The 21,289-nt window shown below is 48.4% G+C and overlaps 2 protein-coding genes across 4 annotated transcripts in view; one reads left to right on the top strand and one right to left on the bottom strand.

The window, feature by feature from the left end:
* The window catches only part of mllt3 (MLLT3 super elongation complex subunit), a 31,606-nt gene extending 17,045 nt beyond the window's left edge, over positions 1-14,561 (top strand). Inside the window, exons 6-14 of one of the 3 annotated variants that reach the window (XM_030338103.1) lie at positions 225-353; positions 3,703-4,386; positions 9,963-10,032; positions 10,495-10,548; positions 11,027-11,195; positions 12,069-12,168; positions 12,602-12,670; positions 13,789-13,860; positions 14,341-14,561. In XM_030338103.1, coding sequence (XP_030193963.1) covers positions 225-353; positions 3,703-4,386; positions 9,963-10,032; positions 10,495-10,548; positions 11,027-11,195; positions 12,069-12,168; positions 12,602-12,670; positions 13,789-13,860; positions 14,341-14,472 — 1,479 coding nt within the window. In that variant the 3' untranslated portion in view covers positions 14,473-14,561. Of the gene's footprint in view, positions 1-224; positions 354-3,702; positions 4,387-9,962; positions 10,033-10,494; positions 10,549-11,026; positions 11,208-12,068; positions 12,169-12,601; positions 12,671-13,788; positions 13,861-14,340 lie in introns of all 3 variants that reach the window. The other 2 variants (XM_030338102.1, XM_030338104.1) reach the window with 2 other exon arrangements.
* Positions 14,562-19,837: 5,276 nt separating this feature from the next.
* Positions 19,838-21,271, bottom strand: LOC115529517 (histone H2A.Z). Its single transcript, XM_030338294.1, has 5 exons — positions 21,149-21,271; positions 20,773-20,850; positions 20,448-20,561; positions 20,217-20,346; positions 19,838-20,128 (listed from the first exon to the last, which is right to left on the bottom strand). The coding sequence occupies exons 1-5, from the start codon at positions 21,149-21,151 to the stop codon at positions 20,067-20,069; spliced, it is 387 nt and encodes a 128-aa protein (XP_030194154.1). The 5' UTR covers positions 21,152-21,271; the 3' UTR covers positions 19,838-20,066.
* Between the last annotated feature and the right edge of the window lie 18 nt (positions 21,272-21,289).

The raw sequence follows: 21,289 nt of genomic DNA, 5'->3' as shown, positions 1-21,289 counted from the left end.
CCCCCACCTTTAGCGTAGCGCACCTGAAAATTAGCCCGAGCCGCGGAACATGGCTCTGTAACGGCTCGTTCTGAGCACCCCCCGGCAACGCAGGCACTAAAACACCAGGCGGTACAACCATACGTCCTCAAACCCCCCCCCCCCCCCCTTACCTGTCCACCGCTGCCCCTCTAACCCGCGGCCCCTCCCCCCCCCCCCCCCCCCCCCCCCCCCCCCGCCGGCAGGTAATGGTGATGCAGGAGGGGGCCACCTCTCTGTTTGGCCAGCACATGAAGCTGCCCACGCTCCCCGCCAGCACCCTCGCGTCCGGCCTGTCGGACGCCAAGAAGAGCAAGAACTTCCACGGGTCAAAGGTCGGTGGTCGGAAAAAGCCTTCCTCGCACGGTCCCAGCATGCACCTCCCCCTTTTAGACGCGCTCCGTGCTGAGCTGTTCGCTTTTTTGAACCCCCCCCAACCCCCCACCCCCCAGAGTGTACAGAAGGGGCTCCACTTTGCCCCGGGGCCACTTGTGTTTCGGGACCGGGCTGCTTGCGCAGCCCGGTCCCGACACACAAGTGGCCCAGTGATTCACGTCGACCACTCCCATGTTGTCCTTTCACCTGTTTCGGGGGGTCGTACCAGCGATAAAGTTGTGTACACAGCCCTATTTTTTTCAACAAAAAAAACAACATTGCTGTTTTTGGCGTGCAAGGCTTGCCCTCATGTGATCACGGACCTCTGGGGAAAACCCAGATCCTGGGTTCGGTGCCGGGGGTCCAAAGAGACTGTATAGAAGTGCGTTATTCTTCACGTACCTCGGGGGAAGTATTGCATGTGGAGGGGGACTGAATCAGGCACACGCACACACGTTAATGAATGCAACATGTTGGTCCCATTATTTGTTATTCAACGTCCCCCGTTTTTTTTTTAAATGCTGCCATTTAAGCAGCTCTAAGGAGGCCCGGCGCACATGGGAATGGTTACAAACCTAAACAGACTGCGTGTGATGAATTACTGTCGGAGCACGGGGGTCACACAAACTCACGCACACACACCGCCGGACACACACACACAGCCCTCCGGCGCAATTGTCTTCTAATGGCTAATGACCAAGTCACACATTTGCTTGATCATTTATAAATGACTTTCATCCGCGAGCCATACTTGGCAGTTGCTCACAAGCAGTGTTCCAGCGGTCATTGTGCCAGCATAAAATTGTAGGTAAAAGTTTGAATTACAGATCGATTTTTTTTTTCTTTCTTGAGTTATATTAAGGAAGTGAAGAAGACTTTCTTCTACACAGAGAACGTTTTTAAATTAGTTTATTCGTATTCCTTTCCTTCAATCGGTCGGGTTTCTCGGAGGTTTGACTGGGTCTGGCGTAAAGGCTTGCATTTGAAGTCCCCTTAGTTAGTAACAAACCAAACGGCTCAATCCATGCCGAAAAGACCCGTTTTCTACCGTAATGTGTAAGAAACGCACACCGTGGCTGCTTCCTAAAAATCATTGTGTGTTCATCTCCCCGTTCAAAACCGATTGGCAAGTAAATCCATCAGACGGCTCGCTTGCCAAACCTCCTATTTCTAGAGGCCTTTTCATCGTGAATCACCCATGAACCGGTCCGTGCCTCGACACTCTACAGACTTCCCCCTTCTCTCAGACGAAGGGAAAAAGCACATCTTTCATGATGGGTTGAATGATGGCCGCATTGACACGTTGTGTCTGTTCCCCTGAAGCCGTAAAAAACCTCCCCGCAGATAAAGCTTTTTTTTTTTTTATGGCGAGTGGGCCCCCCAACAGGGAAGGCTGAGAAGTCACTGCAGGGGCCACGGAGGTGAACGAGGTGGTGTTGCAACCTCGGGCCCTTGTGAGGGTTGGGGGGGGGGGGGGGGGGGGGGGGCTGCCCGGGCTTCACATCGCAGTCTTCAGTGTAATGAGCTGCCAGACCAAATGAGAGGTTTCCAAGGTGGTTGGGACCGGGGGGGGTTGTAACACACAGGCCCCGGCGTCTAGACGGACTTAATGGTTTTATTGCAACGGTGAAATATTGACTAGAGGCGGTTAAAAACCATGACCTCCCCCTCCCTCCCGACCCCCCCCCCCCCCCCACTCCCACCCATCCACCAGGACCACCAAAGCTAAGCCTCACCACCGCCAGTTCCCAGTGGACATGACGGAAGCATTCCCTCTCTCTGGCCCCGTCTGGCCTGGGTTGATGGGGCTCAAGGTTGGGCAATGTGTGGCGGTTGGATCCCAGCACATGGCCGGGGAGGTCCAAACCCTTTTTGTCCTAGATGAACCTTTTGTGGGGGTCGACTAGGCTGGTCCTGGTGGTGTGGTGTGAATGATGGGAATGGTTAAACATCGCTTGCATCCCAAAGCTGGAATTGGAAGGCGTCGGTACGCTCATTGACCGACCAGTGATGAAATAGAGGCGCTGAACTTTGGCGCGGTGAACTGTCTTGATTGTCCCTAAAGGACATACACAAGACGGCTCTTTTGCCGCTTTTCCACCGCACATGTAGCTCGGCACGACTCGACACGACTCGACACGGTAGCAGCACGGGTTGTTTTCCACCGCAAATAGTACCTCCTGGACGTGGGCGGGGTCGGCTGCGCGAAAGGGCCGTGACGTATTTTTGTACGCGACGCAAACAACACCTACGCAACCCACGCATGGACAGAACCCACATAACAACAATGGAGGACATCGATGCGAAAAAGCAGCCACTTCAGGTACTAGATACCATGTTTTCGTGGTGGAAACGCCAAAAATGCGAGCTGAGTCGAGCTGGTACCATGCAGTGGAAGAGCGGCATTTGACTGGTTTCCTTTTGTCGGCTGAATCAATCGTATACAATTGATTCAATCATCCGTTTTTATAAATAACAGGTGGAAGTTACATTGATGCGGAGTGTGTGTGTGTATGTATATATATATATTAGAGCTGTCAGTTAAACGCGTTATTAACGGCGTTAACGCAAACCAAATTTAACGGCGTTAAAAATTTTATCGCGCGATTAACGTAATTATTTTATTAAAAAAAAAAAAAAAAAAAATTTTTTTGCCTCAAAACAAAGAAGCAGTAGCCTGACTGCTATGTTCAAATGACATTTGTTCAAAGCAGTCGTTTATTTGCACTATAGGCTCTTTTTTTGTATCGTCCTGTTTTGATCAGTATATGCCAATGTTGTTATCAATAGAAAATCATTTGCACAAGGCAAGCCGATGCACTTCACCATGTTGATAAGAGAATTAAAATGAGAAGAATTATGGGACAAAAAAATCAAGGGATATTTAGCATAGAAAAAGAATTTGCGATTAATTGCGATTAATAATAGTTAACTATGACATTAATGCGATTAATCACGATTAAATATTTTAATCGCTTGACAGCTCTAATATATATATATATATATATATATATATATATATATATATATATATATATATATATATATATATATATATATATATATATATATATATACACACAAAGCCCTTTGTATGAATGATTGATTGTACAATCCACAACACAACCTCCCACACACTCGCATTAGCCTCGGTACCCCCCCCCTTCAGATTGTGTAACGAAAAAAAAGTATCAACAGTATATAAATTGAGAATTGTTGATCTCTAGAAGAAAACCTTGAAGGATCACCATCTCAACATAACGGCATATGAGGCCCTCTGTTGATACGTTTGATCTGTTTGATCCACAGGACGGCCCCAAAGGAAGCAGCACTGCCCTCCTCACCGCCTCCACCACCTCCACCACCAGCAACAACACCCCCGCCAACCACAACAACAACAACACCACCACCAACAACAACAACAGCAGCAGCAGCTTCTTCAAACTCCACAAGGCCTCCATGGAGCACAAGGAGAGGCCGGCGAAAGACTTGAAAGAGCCCAAAAGTGCCTTACACAGAGACTCCGGCTGGGCGCCCGGCCACGCCCCCAAAGAACCTTCCAGGAAACCCAAAGAGAACCAGCCCCTTCGAGACATTAACCCCAAGATCGGCTTCAAGGAGCCCAAGTCCCTCTCCTCCAAGGAGCGGCGGAGCGAGGGCCCGTGCCTCGGCAAGCGGCCCCCGCCGCCGCCTCCGCCGCCGGGCCCCCACAACGGCGAGGATCATCGTCATCACGTGACCAAAAAGCGGAAAGATCTGGCGGGCAAGCAGGGCTTTGCGTCGGACGGCCAGCAGCACGCCGCGGATAAGAGGCCGCCAAAGGACAGGGCTCGGGCGGGGAAACCCAGGGCGGACCCCCCCGGCGATAAGGGGGACCCCCGGAGGGTGGACCCCGGCGATAAGGGGGACCCCCGGAGGGCGTACTCGTTGCCGTCGTTCAAGGGGCCGGTGGAGCCGGTGGATTCGGACGCGGAGGACGCGGTCAAGTCGGACGTGAGTCGCCGTTTTTTTTAGGGTTGTTTGTCTTTTACGGCGGATTAGGATCGGTTTTGGTCAACCGATAAACACAGACGGAAGGACGGCGGCGGAAATGGAGACGGGGGGGTTGATGTTAACTTGATTTGTTTTTTGGGAAGGTGAGTCAAAACTGTGAGTGAAAAAAGGCTCTGGAGGTTTGAAGATTGAGGAGAAAGTTGAAGTAGTAGTGCTGGTGGATGTTTCTTTTCACGCCACGGTGAGCACGGTGAACGTTTTGTGATCTGTTTTCAATATCGCCCGGTGATGAAGAGTGGAGAGGGGGAGTGAGGGAGGGGGAGTGAGGGAGTGTTGAGCTCCAGGGTGTGAGGGGGAGAGCTGTAGCAGAAGGACAGCGCTACCATAAACCCTGAGGGGGTGTTTATCTGATTTGGTCTGGGTGGGCCTAAAGGAAATGGGCAATATGACACTTTTTGGGAAGCATTCAATCTGGCTGCCTTGTTTTAAATGCAGAATTAGGTGTCCGGTGACGATCAGAGCACTAAAGGATATTCAGACGCAAGTTGTGTGTTTAGGCTTTGATCGATTTCAGCCCAAAGGAAAAAAAAGAAGAAACCTAACTCCAAATGAGTTTGGAGTTAGTGGTTTGTGGTTGTTTTGAGTGTGTTGGGTTTTTTACTGCCGGGGTGTGTTTCAAAAGGGGGTGGGGTTAGGTCCCAGATACCGTCGGGCCCATCACCATGCCCCCATTGTGAAGTGACGGGGCTTTTTTCTCTCCGTTTTTTTCGGGTCCTCAAACATTTGTCAAAGAGCCTCTCCCCATAAAAGAGGAGGCTGTTTCAAAGACTAATGGCGGACAGGGGAGATTTATGGTTTTACAACACCTTGGGAGAACAGGGAGAGGAGGCAATGAACGGCCCGGCGTTCACTCTTTAATCTTTTGCCTTGTTGGTAGGAAGAATCGCAGGGTGCTCTGCCTCTCTGGATGTGCACCATCGGTGTCCTTTTTAGAGGATGGTTCACTTTATTATGAAACCACATTAAAGCATTTCTATGCATGACGGCTTCGGACATTTCCCTAGGTCGGTGTATAACCGCGATTCGGCTGACCTTTGAAACAATTGCTTACGAGACTAGTTGCAGGCTCTAGACAGATGTCTTTGTTTGTGTTGCGACTGTGCCGTGGATATGGATCTTGAAATATGGTTAGAGAATGGCCACAGTAAGACTAGCATTTGTGAACTTTTCACAAAGGATGACAATATGTTGAATAATGCATTCAGCCAAAGTTCCCACAAATTCCGCACACTGAAATTGAAGGACGTGTCAGATTGTTGTCACAGACAAAAAACAAACCAAGTTGCATGACAGCCATGCGTGTCAGACATGGATACGGTGGGCTGCGCTAGTGCTCATCAGGCCTCCGCTGTCTGTTTTCCTATCTTGTGCGTTCGTAACCAAATGCGCTTTCTGCGGTAGTCAATGATGAAATATTGCACTTTGCAGAATATTTGAAACACAGTTAATGTCCGTCAGAAATTAAAGTTCTGTTTTCCGGTTGTCAGGGTATGAAATCGACGGGGTTAATGCTCAGGCTTGAATCCCACCATAAAAATTAATAAATCTTCAATCATGATATTCCTATTTGTTATATGCGTCTCTAGTGTAAACACTGTTAAGTCGCCACAAACGCTTTGAGTATAATGGACTCGTATGACAGACATGACACCAAAGCTGTGCAGATCTGCTATAAATCGATCAAACTGAAATCTATTGGTCGTAAATTCGGCTAATTTGCCGGCAGCGTGGATTTGAACACAGGGTGTTCAATATTTCTTGGATAAACCATTATGAACGCGGGTAAGTAAGACCTCCGCTCCTCTAACCCCTGAACAGCACCGTCTCCGGTATCATGGGGGTCCGCAGCGTGGCTGTTGTACCCCAGCCTGGGTCTGTGGAGAGAGGGCTGTGGGCCATGGGTACGTCTTCCTGCATTCTTTCCCACTGAGGGAGTTGTAAAAAAAGAGGGGAGGGGATGATTGTAAACCGGGTCCTTTTTCTGAGGGAGGGGGGTGGGGGGGGCGGGGGGGGGTAGGGGGGGGTGTTGGAATCGGGATTGTGAATGAAGACAAATGCCAGGTGTTTCAACACGACTAGCCCCTCCCCTTCTCTCTCCAGACATGCACACGCGCGTGGACACACACGGAGACAAACACACACACACACAAACGGACACACATGCGGACAGACACGCACGCACGCCCGTGCGCGGACAGACACACACGCACGCGCGCGCGGACAGACACACACACACACACACGCAGACAGACACACACACACACACAGACACACACACGGACATGCCCAGACACACGGACAGACAGACATGCCCACACACACAAGGACACACACATACACGGACACTTATCCGGACACAAAGACACACACGTACACACAGGAAACAGGACACACACACACACATGTTCACGGACTAAGTCAGGCCAGCGAGCACGGTGGGCCAGAGGGCCGCTGCTTCAGCCCTCACTCCCACCACCCGTCCCGTGTGTGCGACCTTCCGTTTGATCTCCGCTGCGTGGCCGGCTAGGAGCGCCGGGAGGAGGGGGGGGGGGGGGGGGGTGGATGGGGGAGGAGGGGGGAGGAGGTGGAGTGTGGCAGGAACACAAAGGAGGAAGAATGGCATGAGAAGCGCCGGTGGGAGGGTGTTCCGCGACCGCTGCTTCTGTTACTGGACCCCGTGTGCTGTTGTTCGGCACCAAACGTGTTCATGTCAAATTATTGGGGGTTTTCCTTTAAGCTACCGGTTGGATCCAGGTTTTTGTTCCTGAACGGTATCGTGATTCATTCTGATGTATGCCCTTCAATAAGCGTACGGTGCTGAGGTCCCACGGGAGGTTCGGAGGGGATCGGTCAGAGTTTCCGGAGCAGGGCATGCTCAAGGGGGTTGCTGGTCCGATTCCCGGGTTCCTTCATGGATTGCGTCTCCGTGTGTCTTCCAGCAGCATAATGAACCAACCCACGGGTGCCTGTTGCTTTCTTGCCGTCTTGTTCTGTGTGTGTGTGTGTGTGTGTGTGTGTGTGTGTGTGTGCGCTTACACGCGCACACATAAAACACTGTCCGCTTAATAGCTTCGGGCGAGAATGAAGAAGAAAACGGGGCCCGGTACATTCCCAGCACAGCGTCACAATTTATAGTGTTTGCAGCCACAGATCGGCTCTGAAAGGGGTCGCCCCTGTCCCAGTCGACCCGCGGTGTCACACTGAAAGGCCTCCCTAATGCCCCTTAAACCCACTCCGCTGGCCCCAGCCCCCCCGCCGAATCCGAGCCAGCCAGAACCATAAGTTGTGGCGGAATTCAGACATTTATCTTTTTCCGAGCCGCCAAGAGGTTCAGAGTGAAGGGGTGGGGTGGGGGGGTTGGATTAGTGTGGGGGCCGACCACCAATGAAAGGCTTGTTCATCATCCCCATGTGGGAGGCACTGTTTTGGGGGGGGGGGGGGGGGGGGGGGGGGGGGGCTCTGAGCAAGCCGGAACAAAACCGTCCCAGGAACGCAGCGGCGGGGGCAATTTACGACGGTCTGAAGGAGGCGTCCCGTAAACCAATAGACCAGCTGGGTGTTGTTAGGACGCTGGAGGTGACGGCCATTGAAGTCGCCCTTGTTGCTCTTTTGTCCCGGGCCGCTTCTCTCTCTCTCTCTCTCACTCACTCACTCACTCACTCACTCACTCACTCACTCACTCACCTTGTAACATAGTTTATCTCTGTGTGTCCAGTCACCATCACTGTGTCTCTCGCTCTCATTTCTATGCTAGTCTGGGGTAGGGCAGGTGGGTGTGTGTTTTTTTTTTCTTGTCTTTCTTTATTGTATAATTATTTATACAATAAATAGTTATACAATTCTGGACGAATTCTGGATCCTATCGTCGGCCATCTTGGCCCCAGATGAAGGGGTCGCCCCGACCGTCCATCCGCCCGGCGCCCACACCTCGTGAGCGTAGCGGTGATTTGGATCTGACCTCGAGCGCGTTGCTATGCGGTTAGTTTCTGGCCGCGTCATAGCACCCGACGGCCGCTAACGGCTAGCTAGCTCGTTTAATGAGCGATATCTACGCTTTTACTTTTCTTTAATAGCATAAAGGAAATGGACCCGGTTCAGTTTGACGAGCAAACGGAGGGGAGAACCAAACGTTTACGCTAACCCCCGCGGAGATTAGCTATGAGGTTTTCTAAGGTTTAAAAGGGCAGCTCTACTTTTATTATAATTAATATAAGACATATTAAGAGGTAGACAGGATCCCATAAGTGCCGCTGATTCAGCAGCAGTGGAAAAATCTGAACTTCCAAGTCATTTGCCGCTTTGGGATTGGTCCAGTTCAACAGAGACATTGAATTGACATAAATCACAGACTTCTGCTTTCTTGGGACACATGACCTTCTTCAATGACTCGAGTCATCGTTCAAGACGGGGGCCAAATGGAGACAACTACACGTTCACTTTTGGTGAATTGTCGCTTTGGTTGAAAGTGTCTGCCAAATGTTAACGACAGCTTTACTGGCCCCAAACACCTGGCCGCTTGACTTTTATCTTTAAAGCAGCGCTGTGCAGAATTTCAAAAGTTGGCAGTTGGCAGTCACTGAGTTGGACACTTTTTGGGTGTGTGTGTGTGTGTGACGTCCAAGGTTTAAGATCTTCAGGGTGTGGAGACGTGTGGAGTATAGATAATGCTTGGATGCTGTCACCGTGCTGCTCCAGTGGATGGATAAATGTTTATTTTATATAGTGCCATCATCACACTCAAGGTCATGAGCACACACGGAGAAGGACAGCACAACAACCCAAATAAAACTAAATAATATATACAGAGGGTATGCAGTGGTGGAAGAGGAGACGTGTTCTTAAAACAAAGGTCTTCAGATGAGCTGTGAAGAGAGGGAAGGAGGGACAGTCACGGAGGGATTGAGGAAGGGAGTTGCAGAGTTTGGGGGCCCTGGGGCTGAAGGACCTGCCACCCAGGGTAGAACGTCGGCTGCGGCGCACAGAGAGGAGATTGTGGTTGGATGATCTGAGGGAGCGAGATGGAACATAAGGGGTCAGAAGGTCACAGATGTAAGGAGGAGCAAGGTCATGGAGGGATGATACAGTCTGGTCGTTACTGGATTTAACCTGCTCGTGCCAAAGTGCAGAATAAGCGAGGTGTACTGGTGGGTTTTCCAATCAAAGCCATGAAGCGCTGTAAGTGAATTGCGCCTCTGAGCTCACAAGACGACACAAACCTTGTTTGGTTTATTTTCCGGTTACAATGGACATTTGTTAAAAAGTGTGTTGTTTACATATGTGTCCTCACAAACCTTGTTAATGTCAAACGATCCCTCGGTTTGTAACATGACTACTTTGTGTAGTACTTTCAAGTTGTGTTTGAAAAAAAAAAAAAGGACCAAGAAATACAAATGCCGTTACAATCAGACTTCATAAAGGCAAACCAAAGAAATACTCTCTTCTAACATTTGTTCCACACACTTCTCATCTCTTCTCACCCTCCCCCCCCCCCCCCCCCCCCCCCACCCCCACCCCAGTCAGAACAGCCCAGTCCAGCAAGCTCCAGTTCCAGCTCAGGATTTAGTCACACGCGCCACAAGCCTCAAGGTAACTCACTCAGTCAGTCAGTCAGTCAGTCAGTCAGTCAGTCAGTCAGTCAGTCAGTCAGTCAGTCAGTCAGTCAGTCAGTCAGTCAGTCAGTTTCACACACCTAGAGAGTTCATGGATGCTGGGGTGTGGTCACATGGGTGCTGGGTGGGCACAGCATGGAGAGAGGGGCTTCATTTGGAGGGTAGGGTGTGTCGGTAAGTTAGTTAACTCAAGATTTACTGTGCTTTTTTTTTTGTCAGAAGAATCATGTCAAGTTTGATGTGTCTCTTTCTAACAGTGATGAACGTCTCCATTATGAATGAACATGGACTCACTGTGTGTGTGTGTGTGTGTGTGTGTGTGTGTGTGTGTGTGTGTGTGTGTGTGTGTGTGTGTGTGTGTGTGTGTGTGTGTGTGTGTGTGTGTGTGTGTGTGTGTGTGTGTGTGTGTGTGTGTGTGTGTGTGTTTCTGTGCCCACAGTGGTGGACTTGATCGTCAGAAAGAGGGTGGCTCTGCCTGGTGCCAATCACACAGGTAACCCGCCCACTGAGGAACGCTGGCCCTTCATTGGCTGTGTCGGTCGACCATGATGTTTCTTTTGCATACACACACCTATTTGAACCCACACCCCTCCCCCCCCCATCTCATCTCAGTCCAGGATGGACTGAGATGAGTCCTTTTTTATCTCTGAATCTAATTTTTCTTTTGTTCATATTGGCTGTGGAGTCTCCTGGAAGCGGGACCCTTCAGTTGCAAACACATATCGCGTCCTCCTCACACATCTAGATCCGGGCTTAGGGGGGGGGGGGGGGGGTGGGGGGAGCATGAGTAAGGAGCCCTCCAGGGTTAAGCTGATGCATCACAAGCATGGAAGGTCTGCTGCACAGTTTTTGGGTCGAAAGGTTGTTTCATGTTTTGACTCGATGCCCTCTCCGCCTGCTTTCTGTATCTCACTCACTCACTCTTACACTCACTCACTCTGACACTCACTCACTCACTCCTCCCCCCTCAGTGCTGGGCTCCATGCAGCCGTCGGTCATCCCCGACCTGCAGTCTGAGTCGGAGGACGAGTCGGAGGACGGCGAGGGCGACCGCGACGGGGACTCTGACTTTGAGCTGCACGCGCAAGCACACAACACGCACGTGCAGACGCTCACGCACACGCCGCATCTGCAGCGCAGGTCCGTGCACAGGTACGTAAAGAGGAGGAGGAGGGGAGGAGGAGTTTCCATTGCGATGCCTTTTCCATGTTTTGCGTGTGTTTACTGTGTACTTGTTCTGGACAGAAGGAGGTTCAGTGAAGGCTGGAAGGATTACAAAATGAGCACATTAGCCTTTTTAGATGTGTATTTATCTATTATTTATGGTTGGTGGGAAGGCGGGGGGGTGTTGGTGATAAGTGTGTTTGTTTAACGGAGTTGATTTATGCAAATGTCCCTTCCCTAATCATACACTTGCGAGTATAAAATGCATGATTGACGGCGCCGGTTCACACGAGCTATGTAAATGTTGTCTCCATGGCAACTGAAAGAGCACCGGTTGCCGACGGACGAGGCAGGTAGCGCTTGTGTCCGTCGGCCTCAGGCCTCGGGCGGACGGAACACGGACCCCCTCGTTGGTTTCCAGGCCTCCGTGTGCCTTTTGTAATTGTTCAGGAAACCATTCATAGGCGGAAACACTTTATCAAGACTTCCCTCACTCTGTGAAACCCTGATACTGCAAAAGCCACGTTACATGGTTTGTTTTAAGGTGGCATTTTTAAAACGGACTCTTCTAACATCACAAGTGGGCGTGTCCGTCTAGACGTGTGCTGGATAGATCGGTCCACCAGCCTACCCAGTGGACTGTAGCAAGCGTCCCTCATCTATCCGTCACACATCTAGGTGGACCCTCCCACTTGTGATGTCAGCAGATTTTCAAAAACGGCTTGTAACGGCTAATCACTCTCTCACCTGGTGGTGTAACATGTCACCCTTAACATGCCGTTGTAGTAACACCATGTTTGAGTACATGTGATTTGATATGGTGATGTTAACGTTCCTCTCTCTCTGCAGGGTCAGCTTGAGTGACGGCAGTGAGAGTGAAAATAGCTCCTCCCCCTTGCCCGCCTCCCATGGCGAGGCCCCGCCCTTTATGAAAAACGCCAATAGCCAGGTAGGCTGTCCAAGATGATGTTTGATGTGTTTTGGGGTGTTTTTGATACAAACAGTATAAAGTATGGAATTACTCAATAATTCATGGAATATAGGTTTATTGTGGCTTGTATGTCGTAAAAAACGCATTTAAGAAATGCATTGAAAGATTACTTATTATATTGTGTGTGTTTAAGCCATAAATGATTCATAAATAATCATATAAAACAATTCAGTATTGTTGGAACACAGACCAATAACAGCGATACATCAAGCTTCAGTTCCTACACGTTTCCAAAACGTAAAGATTCTAGACCTTCTCAGCCCTTGCCGTATCGACGTGTCACTCAGCAGCGTGTAGCCTCCCTGCTGGCCGCACGTTCCTCCTGCCGCCGCCATACAGCCGCGCCCATTGACTGACTCTCAAAGCGGTTCTCCAAATGATTCTCTGTCAGATCCTGGAGGTGACGAGTCCCAGCCGGCACAGCAAGCAGGACAAGAGCAAGAGTCTAGATTGCGACAAGGTATGTGTGGGTTTTGTTTTTGACACGCATCGGCCTTGGTAAGCCTCTCCTCCCAGTCGAAACTAAAAGGAAATGCATTAGACGGGGAAATCAGGCTATAGTGGGGATTGGACGGCTATGCAGAACGTGGGAGCAATTCACATGTGCTCTCGTCCTCAGAAAATACCTTTTTTAAATAATGTGTGTGTTTGAGCTGCTGACAACTGGACTTTGCTACCTGATGGCAAACACTAGTGGACTCGGGTTCGTGTTGTGGGAGATCATAACAGAAAGAGTAAATACAAGCACTTGTTTTATCCCGGGTTTTAAATGCAGAAATAAGCACAGCTTCTCTGATGGTTTTCGTCATCGTGACTTGGGATCTGATTGGATAAATGAGATTGAAGACCTGTTGAGAAAGATGGTTTCGGCCCATCTAACGTTATCATTTGTTCTGATGAATGCAAGAGGGAGCAGAAAATGGGCCTGTTCACTGGATCAAAGGAAGTGGGCTGTGATCAAACCACTGAGTCACCGGTCTCGCATGAGTGGGGACTTTGACGAACATGTCGTCTTCTTTGTTCCTCTCGCCGAGACGTTTATAATCAGTCAACGTCGCGACCGAGGGTCCCATCAACATCAAACAATACCGACTGTCACAGTGTGATCGGCGTACCGCTTATTATATGCGTCCAAATAACAGCTACGTTGGTGTTTGTCTTTGGCGTGTCGTTTGGTGTGGCTGAAACACTGTGTCGCCCCACCTCGTCTGTTAAACCAGACTCAACAGCAAGTCGCTCTCTATTGCCTGTTCCCCCTGTTAAGAGCAGACTCAACCTTCCCTAGATTAGCTTCTCCCCCTCCCTGGTAGACTAGACTTAACAGCAGGTTTATTCTCAGTAATTCCACCTGTTCGCCCAGCCCTGTCGGGACAAATGCAGAATAATGTTTTATAATCTTTCACGACCAGAGTAGAGAAGTCCTATAAGAAGCAATCGAGAACACCAAGCCCGGTGCCTCGGCGCAATTCAACACAAATCAATTCCATTTCTCTGTTGGCTCGCGCTACAAATGTGAGCCAAGGTGATGGATGTGCTTGTGGGCTTCAAACCCTGGTGGCTAACTTGTGTCTCCCCCAGACGTATCTGGACGAGCTGGTGGATCTGCACAGGAGACTGATGACGCTAAGAGAGGGCCACATACTGCAGCAGGTGAGCCCCGATCCAACTTTATCGATAGAGGGCTACCCACGCAACAGTAGCCGTGGAAACAACACAACCGGAACTAAGGATGAACATTTTTAATCCGGTCGCAATGTTGAATTAATCTCTGCGTTGATTTACGGTGATATTTACGATTATAGATGAGTACATGGTGTCTCGTCCATTTTTCCCCCGGTGGGTAGGTTTAACGTATTTAAATGTCAGGACTTCTTATGTCTACAAAAAAATGGGTGCAGAATTTAAAGTAGAAACCCAACCTGTAGTCCTTTCTGTCGCCTCATTATCTTCCTCTCTCCAACCCGCTCTCGCTCGCTCGCTCGCTCTCTCTTTCTCCCTCTCTCCCTCTCCCCCTCCCTCTTTCTGCCTCTCGTTCCCTCACTCTCTCTCGCTCGCTCTCCAAACCTCTCTCTCCCTCTCCCCCCCCCCCCCCCCCCCCCCCCCCCCCCCCCCCCCCCCCCTGGCCTCCAGATCGTGAACCTCATCGAGGAGACGGGCCACTTTCACATCACCAACACTACTTTTGACTTTGACCTCTGCTCACTGGACAGGAGCACCGTGCGGAAGCTCCAGAGCTACCTGGACGTCTCCGGTCTTTCCTGAAGCCCCCCCCCCCACACACACACACCCCCCCCGCCCCTCCTCCTTCTGAACTTTATGAATAAACTTGAACTTTAACTTGCAGTGTAACCCCCCCCCCCCCCCCCCCCCCCCCCCCCCCCCCCCCCCCCCATCCATACCACCACTGGGTCGAGTCGCTCTCTGTGGCATTAATGGGTTAGGGACCCCCCCCCCCACACTCAAGATGGGGGGAGGTCTGACCCGCAAAAGGACCAGAGAGACCCCGCTGCCCTGTCGACCAGGAGATCACCCAGAATGCCTTGGATATTGAGAAGAAAAATAATGATTTGTTGTTTTGGAGGGGGAGGCGGGGCCTGTGTTGCTCTTAGTGAATGTGCATATTGTTACCATGTTTGTATCATACTTTTTTTTTTTTTTTTCCCCAACCTGGGGGGGAGGGGTATGCATTGTGATAAATGCATGGTCAACACTGCCTTATGATGCTGTAAGTCTTATTTATTGAATTTGATTTGCAGGTGTGTGTGTGTGTGTGTGTGTGTGTGTGTGTGTGTGTGTGTGTGTGTGTGTGTGTGTGTGTGTGTGTGTGTGTGTGTGTGTGTGTGTGTGTGTGTGTGTGTGTGTGTGTGTGTGTGTGTGTGTGTAAAGGAGAGTAAAAAAAACAAAACGCAGTGAGACTTGTGTTAGCACTTCACCACCGGCATTTTCTTTGAATCTGTATGACTGATGAGCGGATGGACGTCCGCACCAGCTCCATTGGCAGTCAAATGTCCTAATAAATTCATTTGCATTCTGCCTTTCCTACACCTGTGTTCTATTCAATCAGGGGAGTCTGCAGGCAGCGCCTCAGTTGTCACTGGGAACATAAAGGGCTTTCTGTTCTGCTCTGAAACAGGGAATATCAACAGAAACAGAATATCAAATTCACCTTGGAAGATATAATCTAGAAAATGTTGTGATGCTGAAGATCCACTTCAAAATAGCATGAGCTGAGAAGTGTTTACGCATAGTGCGCTACAAGACCGCAAAACGTGAGGGATTAACCATCTTCTTGCCTTTAGTGTGTGTGTGTGTGTGTCAGGACGATTCAATATTGTTTCTTGGCAAGCGAAGCGATCCCAATACAACCCAGGGAAGTTGTAAATGTCTCTGGCCGCTGGGTCGATAAAACACATTTAGTCTTTTATCACATTGTTACATTTTGCGTGCATTCGTTCCACCAAAAGGGCATTTATTTAGGGAATCTGCTTCACTTGACTGCTTCGTACATTCTGCCTGAAGAGGAAAATACTGGTCGATCTTTCCAGAGGAAAGTCCCTTTTTTATTTTTTCGTCTAGTGATCTTTTGTATTGTAAGGACATACAATAAATTTTCTGTGAGATGTGCACACATTTTGTTCTGATTCTCAAGTCGTCTCAACAGATGAATATAAGTTGGCACCAGCCAGGACAGAGAATTTGACGGTTCAATAAGAGAGATACTTTGTTGTGCATCAAAGATCACTGTTATCCGGAGACGTTCCGGTTTTGTGTTCTGACAAACTACAAGGATTCAGATGAGTGAGTTCTTGAAGCTATTTTGCAATGAGGAAACAACGTTCTTTAAGCATCTGGGAGAGTTCATACATTTTCAGCTTGATGAAGGGAAGCAGTGTGCCAAAGTAGGGGTGAAAGGTGAACGTGAATTAATTAAGAAGGGAGGAACATAGAGGGTATGAAAACCTTAAGTATTCAAAATGCACTAATGAACAGAAAGACGTGCAATACAAACAAACTTTGATAGGAGTTCTTACAAATTTAGTTTACTATCTAATCTGATTTATATATTTCAAAATTACTTTATAAAAAACAAGGTTGTGTGTATGTGTCTGTATAAATGAATATTTAAGTTCTTGCAAACATGAAACTTTAAATCTTTGAAGAAATGTTAACATTCATTTAAGAAATCACAGGGACCGAATGACTAAATGATTGATGACTAATTTATGACTGAATGTGTGGATTGGGGTGCTTGATGCATTAGTATGGGTGGGATTGTGAATGGATATGGCTGGGTGAGGGTGGATGAAAGGATGCCAGGCATAGACTAGTCAGAGGTTTTAAAGAAAGATAGGTATTTATATCATATACGTTTTTAATTAACAATGTCTATTATAAAGCGCTAAATAAATTCAATGAATTATTATTATTATTACGTATAATAAACATAAATCCAAATCTCCTGAGGCTTCTGTCTGACAGAAACCCACAGACAGACAGATATATGTCAACTTGTCTGAGATGTAGGAGGGGACTATTAAAATGATATCGAATAATTATATCCAACAACAATATGATAGATCATAACAGTACGGTATCATAATACTTGTATAGTAAGGCCCGTTCCTATTAAGGAATGCATCACCCCGATATTTCAGGCCGTTTCCATGGTGACAGACAGCAACCTGCTCTGCGGTGTCCAGGGGTCGGTACAGGAAGTGATGTCAAGGACAACTAAACCCCTCCACCCCTTGTTGTGGTTTGGGTTGGACGACTCCCTCTATAGGTCAAACACGTGCTATTGCATGCATCTCTTCTGATTGGCTGAAAAAGGTAACAGGTCACCTGCAGTATGAAGTATACAATGCAATCGAATGCACACTTAGAGGCGGGGACACAAGGCTGTGGAGAAAAAGAGATTACGGAGTTTGAGGTTAGGGTGGTCTTGTCTCTGGGACGGGGGTGAGAAGAGAGAGGGTGCATGTTACGGACCACGACATCTAAAAAGTTCTTCCAAAAAATATGGAGAGAGAAAGAAAGAGAGAGCAAGTAGTGTTTGGGATGTTTTTTTATTCATTTATTATCTTCGACCGGCGAGGCACAGAGACATTAATCGTCGCCCTGGCACTGTGCCATCTTTATAGAAACCAACGTTGGGAGGTAGGCTACTACACTAATCCGGCCAGGCACCATGCACAAACAGCAGGTGGTGGACCCCGTCGGTCCGCGGGTCCCTCAAGGTCAACAGCAACGCCTCGAGTTAATGACAATTTAGACTCTAACCTTATTTTGAACCAATAACATTGTACATTGTAAAGCACAAATTAAAATATGAGCCGACATTTTTTAAACGTTATCTAGGATCCAGGAGCCCTACTATTGCTGTAGCACAATTTATGTCTGTGTGTGTCTGGGGGGGGGGCACAGAGCCTGGGCCGGACACCAACAACCGCAGGGGGGGGGGGGGGTCGCTTGTTTCCGGTTTCGATAGGAGATATTGTACCAAGAAAAACGAATTTGCGCGGCTGGATGAAACTTTGAGATAGGGATTGTAATCGGTGTACTTCGGAAGTATCAAGTCGTATGGAGGATGATTAGGGCCACACGTGATTTCTGAGTTTAAAGTCAGTATTCAGAGATTCTGAATTCTGACTTTAATCTCAGAATTCTGAGTTTAAAGAATTAAAAAGAAATGATCACATGTTGCCCTAATCCTCTTCCGTGCAGTCTACACGGTGTGTGATTATTTGATACATTAGACACACATTTTTTGACAGTTGACTACTGCTGACTAATCAAGAACCGGTGGATAAAACACCCCGTTCTACCACATCTCAGTTCTTCTGCCTTCAGACTTTGGATATGAATCCTACTTCCGATTCGTGAGAGTTGACACGAAAAAGAAATGGCTTTGCAATTATTCCGTTTTCTAGGGGTCTTCTGTCGGCTCCTACTTGGAACTGTGGGGGTTGGCAGTCAAACACATGTTAGCCTTTCATGGAAATCAAGATCAAGCGATGTAAACCAGTCCACGTATCAAACACACTTCAAACAAATGACACCAAGGCCGACAAGCCCCCGTCGATTCCCCCTAGGATGATTGTGTGTGTGTGTGTGTGTGTGTGTGTGTGTGTGTGTGTGTGTGTGTGTGTGTGTGTGTGTGTGTGTGTGTGTGTGTGTGTGTGTGTCTGTGGTGTTTGGCACTAGAAGCAACCTCCCCAGCACCACAAACACACATTCTGTGTCCCCTCTCAACCCCCAATGATACTGGGCGGGCCAGCAAACCGTGACCTCTGCCAGGCCCTGTCTGTGTGAATCTGTACACTCACACACACACACACACACACACACACACACACACACAAACACACAGATAACACAGACCCCCGCACACACACGGATACAAACAGACCCACACACACACACACACACACACACACACACACACACACACACACATACAGAAACAAAAACCGATACACACTACACACCCATGTGGGAAAGCACCAAAGATGGGTTTGACATTTCAGTTCAACGTGTCGAAAAAAAGTGTCGAAGCAGACTTTAAGTCGGATATCAACCCAAACAAGGATTACAGGCGCGGCCCGGCACGGCCGCTGCCCGCATTGTGTCCCTTCTTATAGTTTAGCCATGTGTGATGGCCCCTCCGTGCGCCCTGCCTGCCCCGCTATTCATCTGCTCTGACTGGAACCACCTGCCAGCAAGACAGACAGAGGAGGAAACCCCCACCTCGCAGTCGGCGGTGGTGCTCTACTTTGCAGTGTCCTCGAGTTCACTCGGCATTTGATTGGCGGTGATTAGTGGGTGCTTGTGTTGGATAAGGTTGAAGTATGTCATGTGTCAATTCATTGTGAAGAAGTAGAAAAGTTTTGTTTTTTTCTAAAATGCATCTGGGAATTGGGTACACAGTCTTCCCCTGACCTATGATTCAAATACTTGATCTAATGTTTGTATAGCCTAGTTTAAAGTTATACAAGTAGGCCAATAGTTTCTTTACTTTCATATTAAGAGCTAAAGCTAATTTCTCACTCCACATAATTGTAAACTGATATTAAACACTTACTATGGGTGATAGAATGCAACATTTAAAAATATTTATTAGCGTTGTTTTATTAGGCCAAAGAATTGACCTGCGGGCGTTTATAGAGTTTAGTGACCCCTAGGGGTAGGTCGGTTGAACGCCAAGCCTCAAGAAATCAGTGCTGTAGCGTCCCCTGTTGACAATCTCAAGACAAACGGCTTGCATTTAGCAACCATTATTGTCCGGCTAATAGTAAATGAATAGCGATTTAGTCCTGTCCTAATCATTGTCCATCAACTCATTCTTGCTTGTCAAATTGGTAATCTGACAGTACCATAACTATTGTCCGGGTATCAATTAATCTGACTACACAGGAACCAGTGTGGTCAAACGTAAATAGTTGCTTGACAATATTTGTTTCCAAGATTAACTTTGAAGGTTTTGGAACGTGTAGCGAGTGAATTAGTGGTTAAATCAGTCAGAATATACCATTAAGATGAACACATTAGCCTGGCCACTTTCAAATGTATCAATTGTTGCAGCAGGCTGCATTTCCCAGTCATATTTCCCCAGAAAGGAGCAAATGCTTCAATTACAGGCATATGAACTTTATTAAAACTTCACCACAGACATAAATTGATAAAATAATAAGAGGCCCATAACAATCTCGGCTTCTTTGAAGCCACATTAATGACAACCCAGGTGAGTAAATACAAGCTATACCATACAATTATGCCTACATTATACTAAGCTAATACATTGAACATGTGATGCCGATTTCATGTCCTGAGATGGAACAACTCAAAGACACTTCAGTTTATACAGTCTTCTGTTGTCCTTTCTTTCCAATGAGCGACTTGTGGATGTGGGGGATGACACCTGAAACAAAATATTGTGAGTTCCAAAATAAAAAAACACAACAGAATCACTTTATTGTCACTTTGCAGCGAGTTTCTCTCCAACTTACCACCGCCGGCGATTGTCGCTTTGATGAGCGAATCAAGCTCCTCATCTCCTCGGATGGCGAGCTGCAAATGACGTGGGGTGATACGCTTCACCTTGAGATCTTTAGAAGCATTACCCGCCAACTCCAGCACCTAAAACAAAACGCATGCATGTTAACATCAGGACATTGCATGTGTGCAGTCTGGCTCTGTGTGGGTTGCGGTGTGTGCGTTGGTGTGTATGGGGGCGCTACCTCAGCTGTGAGGTACTCAAGGATGGCTGCACTGTAGACGGCGGCGGTGGCGCCCACCCTGCCGTGGCTTGTCGTTCTGGTCTTCAGATGCCTGTGGATACGACCGACTGGAAACTGGACAAAGAGGGAAAAAAAACAAGAGTAGATTCAACATCTACAGGAGCGCTGAGCCGACGACAGATGGCAGGAGACAAAAGGGTTAGCAGGCCGGGTGGAGAGGGTCGACAGGCGGTAGCAGTGACCGGGTTTTGAGCCCGCCAATCGGTACGTATTTATACTGAGGGGGTAACCCGGTGAATGAATTTATCCGCGTGTGTTGACAAACCTGCAAGCCCGCCCTCTGGGAGCGCGAAATAGCCTTTGTCTTGGTCTTCCCGGAGTCCTTTCCTGCCTTTCCGCCTGCCTATGAAACACCGCACAAGAGCCAGGGACAGACTTTTAGTTTTCACTCAGACATACGGAGAACCAGGAGAAATGAGAGAGAGTGGCGCGTTTGCGCCGCCACGCAAACGCGGTATCGCATGTAACCGTAACATAGCATGTCGAGTTAGCATGTCGAGTTAGCAAGCTAGGCTACCAAACTGCTAACTAAGCAAACATTACGCTATTCAATGACCCAAGTTATTTAAAGGAACAGGAACTTGAGTGTACTACGGGTTATTGACAATTTGTACTACAAATTATTTGTTGTGGAAACTCACCATTGTTATATTTTTAGCAGTGGTTAATAACGCTTGAGTGTTGAGTCCAAAGGGCGCCGTCGACTACTTAGTTTCAAATGCACCGCCCGCCTACCGGCGATGGTATTTATAGAAGTGAGCTCCATCCGGGTCACTGCGGCA

Source organism: Gadus morhua, chromosome 17 (assembly GCF_902167405.1).
Source record: "Gadus morhua chromosome 17, gadMor3.0, whole genome shotgun sequence".
Lineage (NCBI taxonomy): Eukaryota > Metazoa > Chordata > Actinopteri > Gadiformes > Gadidae > Gadus > Gadus morhua.
This window is presented reverse-complemented; position numbering and strand designations above follow the sequence as displayed.

What these genes read in the sequence shown, in the direction of transcription:
- LOC115529517 (XM_030338294.1), bottom strand. An exon ending in CCCAGAGGGCGGGCTTGCAG is followed by an intron (nt 20,562 to 20,772) that starts GTTTGTCAACAC and finishes CTCTTTGTCCAG; the next exon opens with TTTCCAGTCGGTCGTATCCA. An exon ending in TTGAGTACCTCACAGCTGAG is followed by an intron (nt 20,347 to 20,447) that starts GTAGCGCCCCCA and finishes GTTTTGTTTTAG; the next exon opens with GTGCTGGAGTTGGCGGGTAA.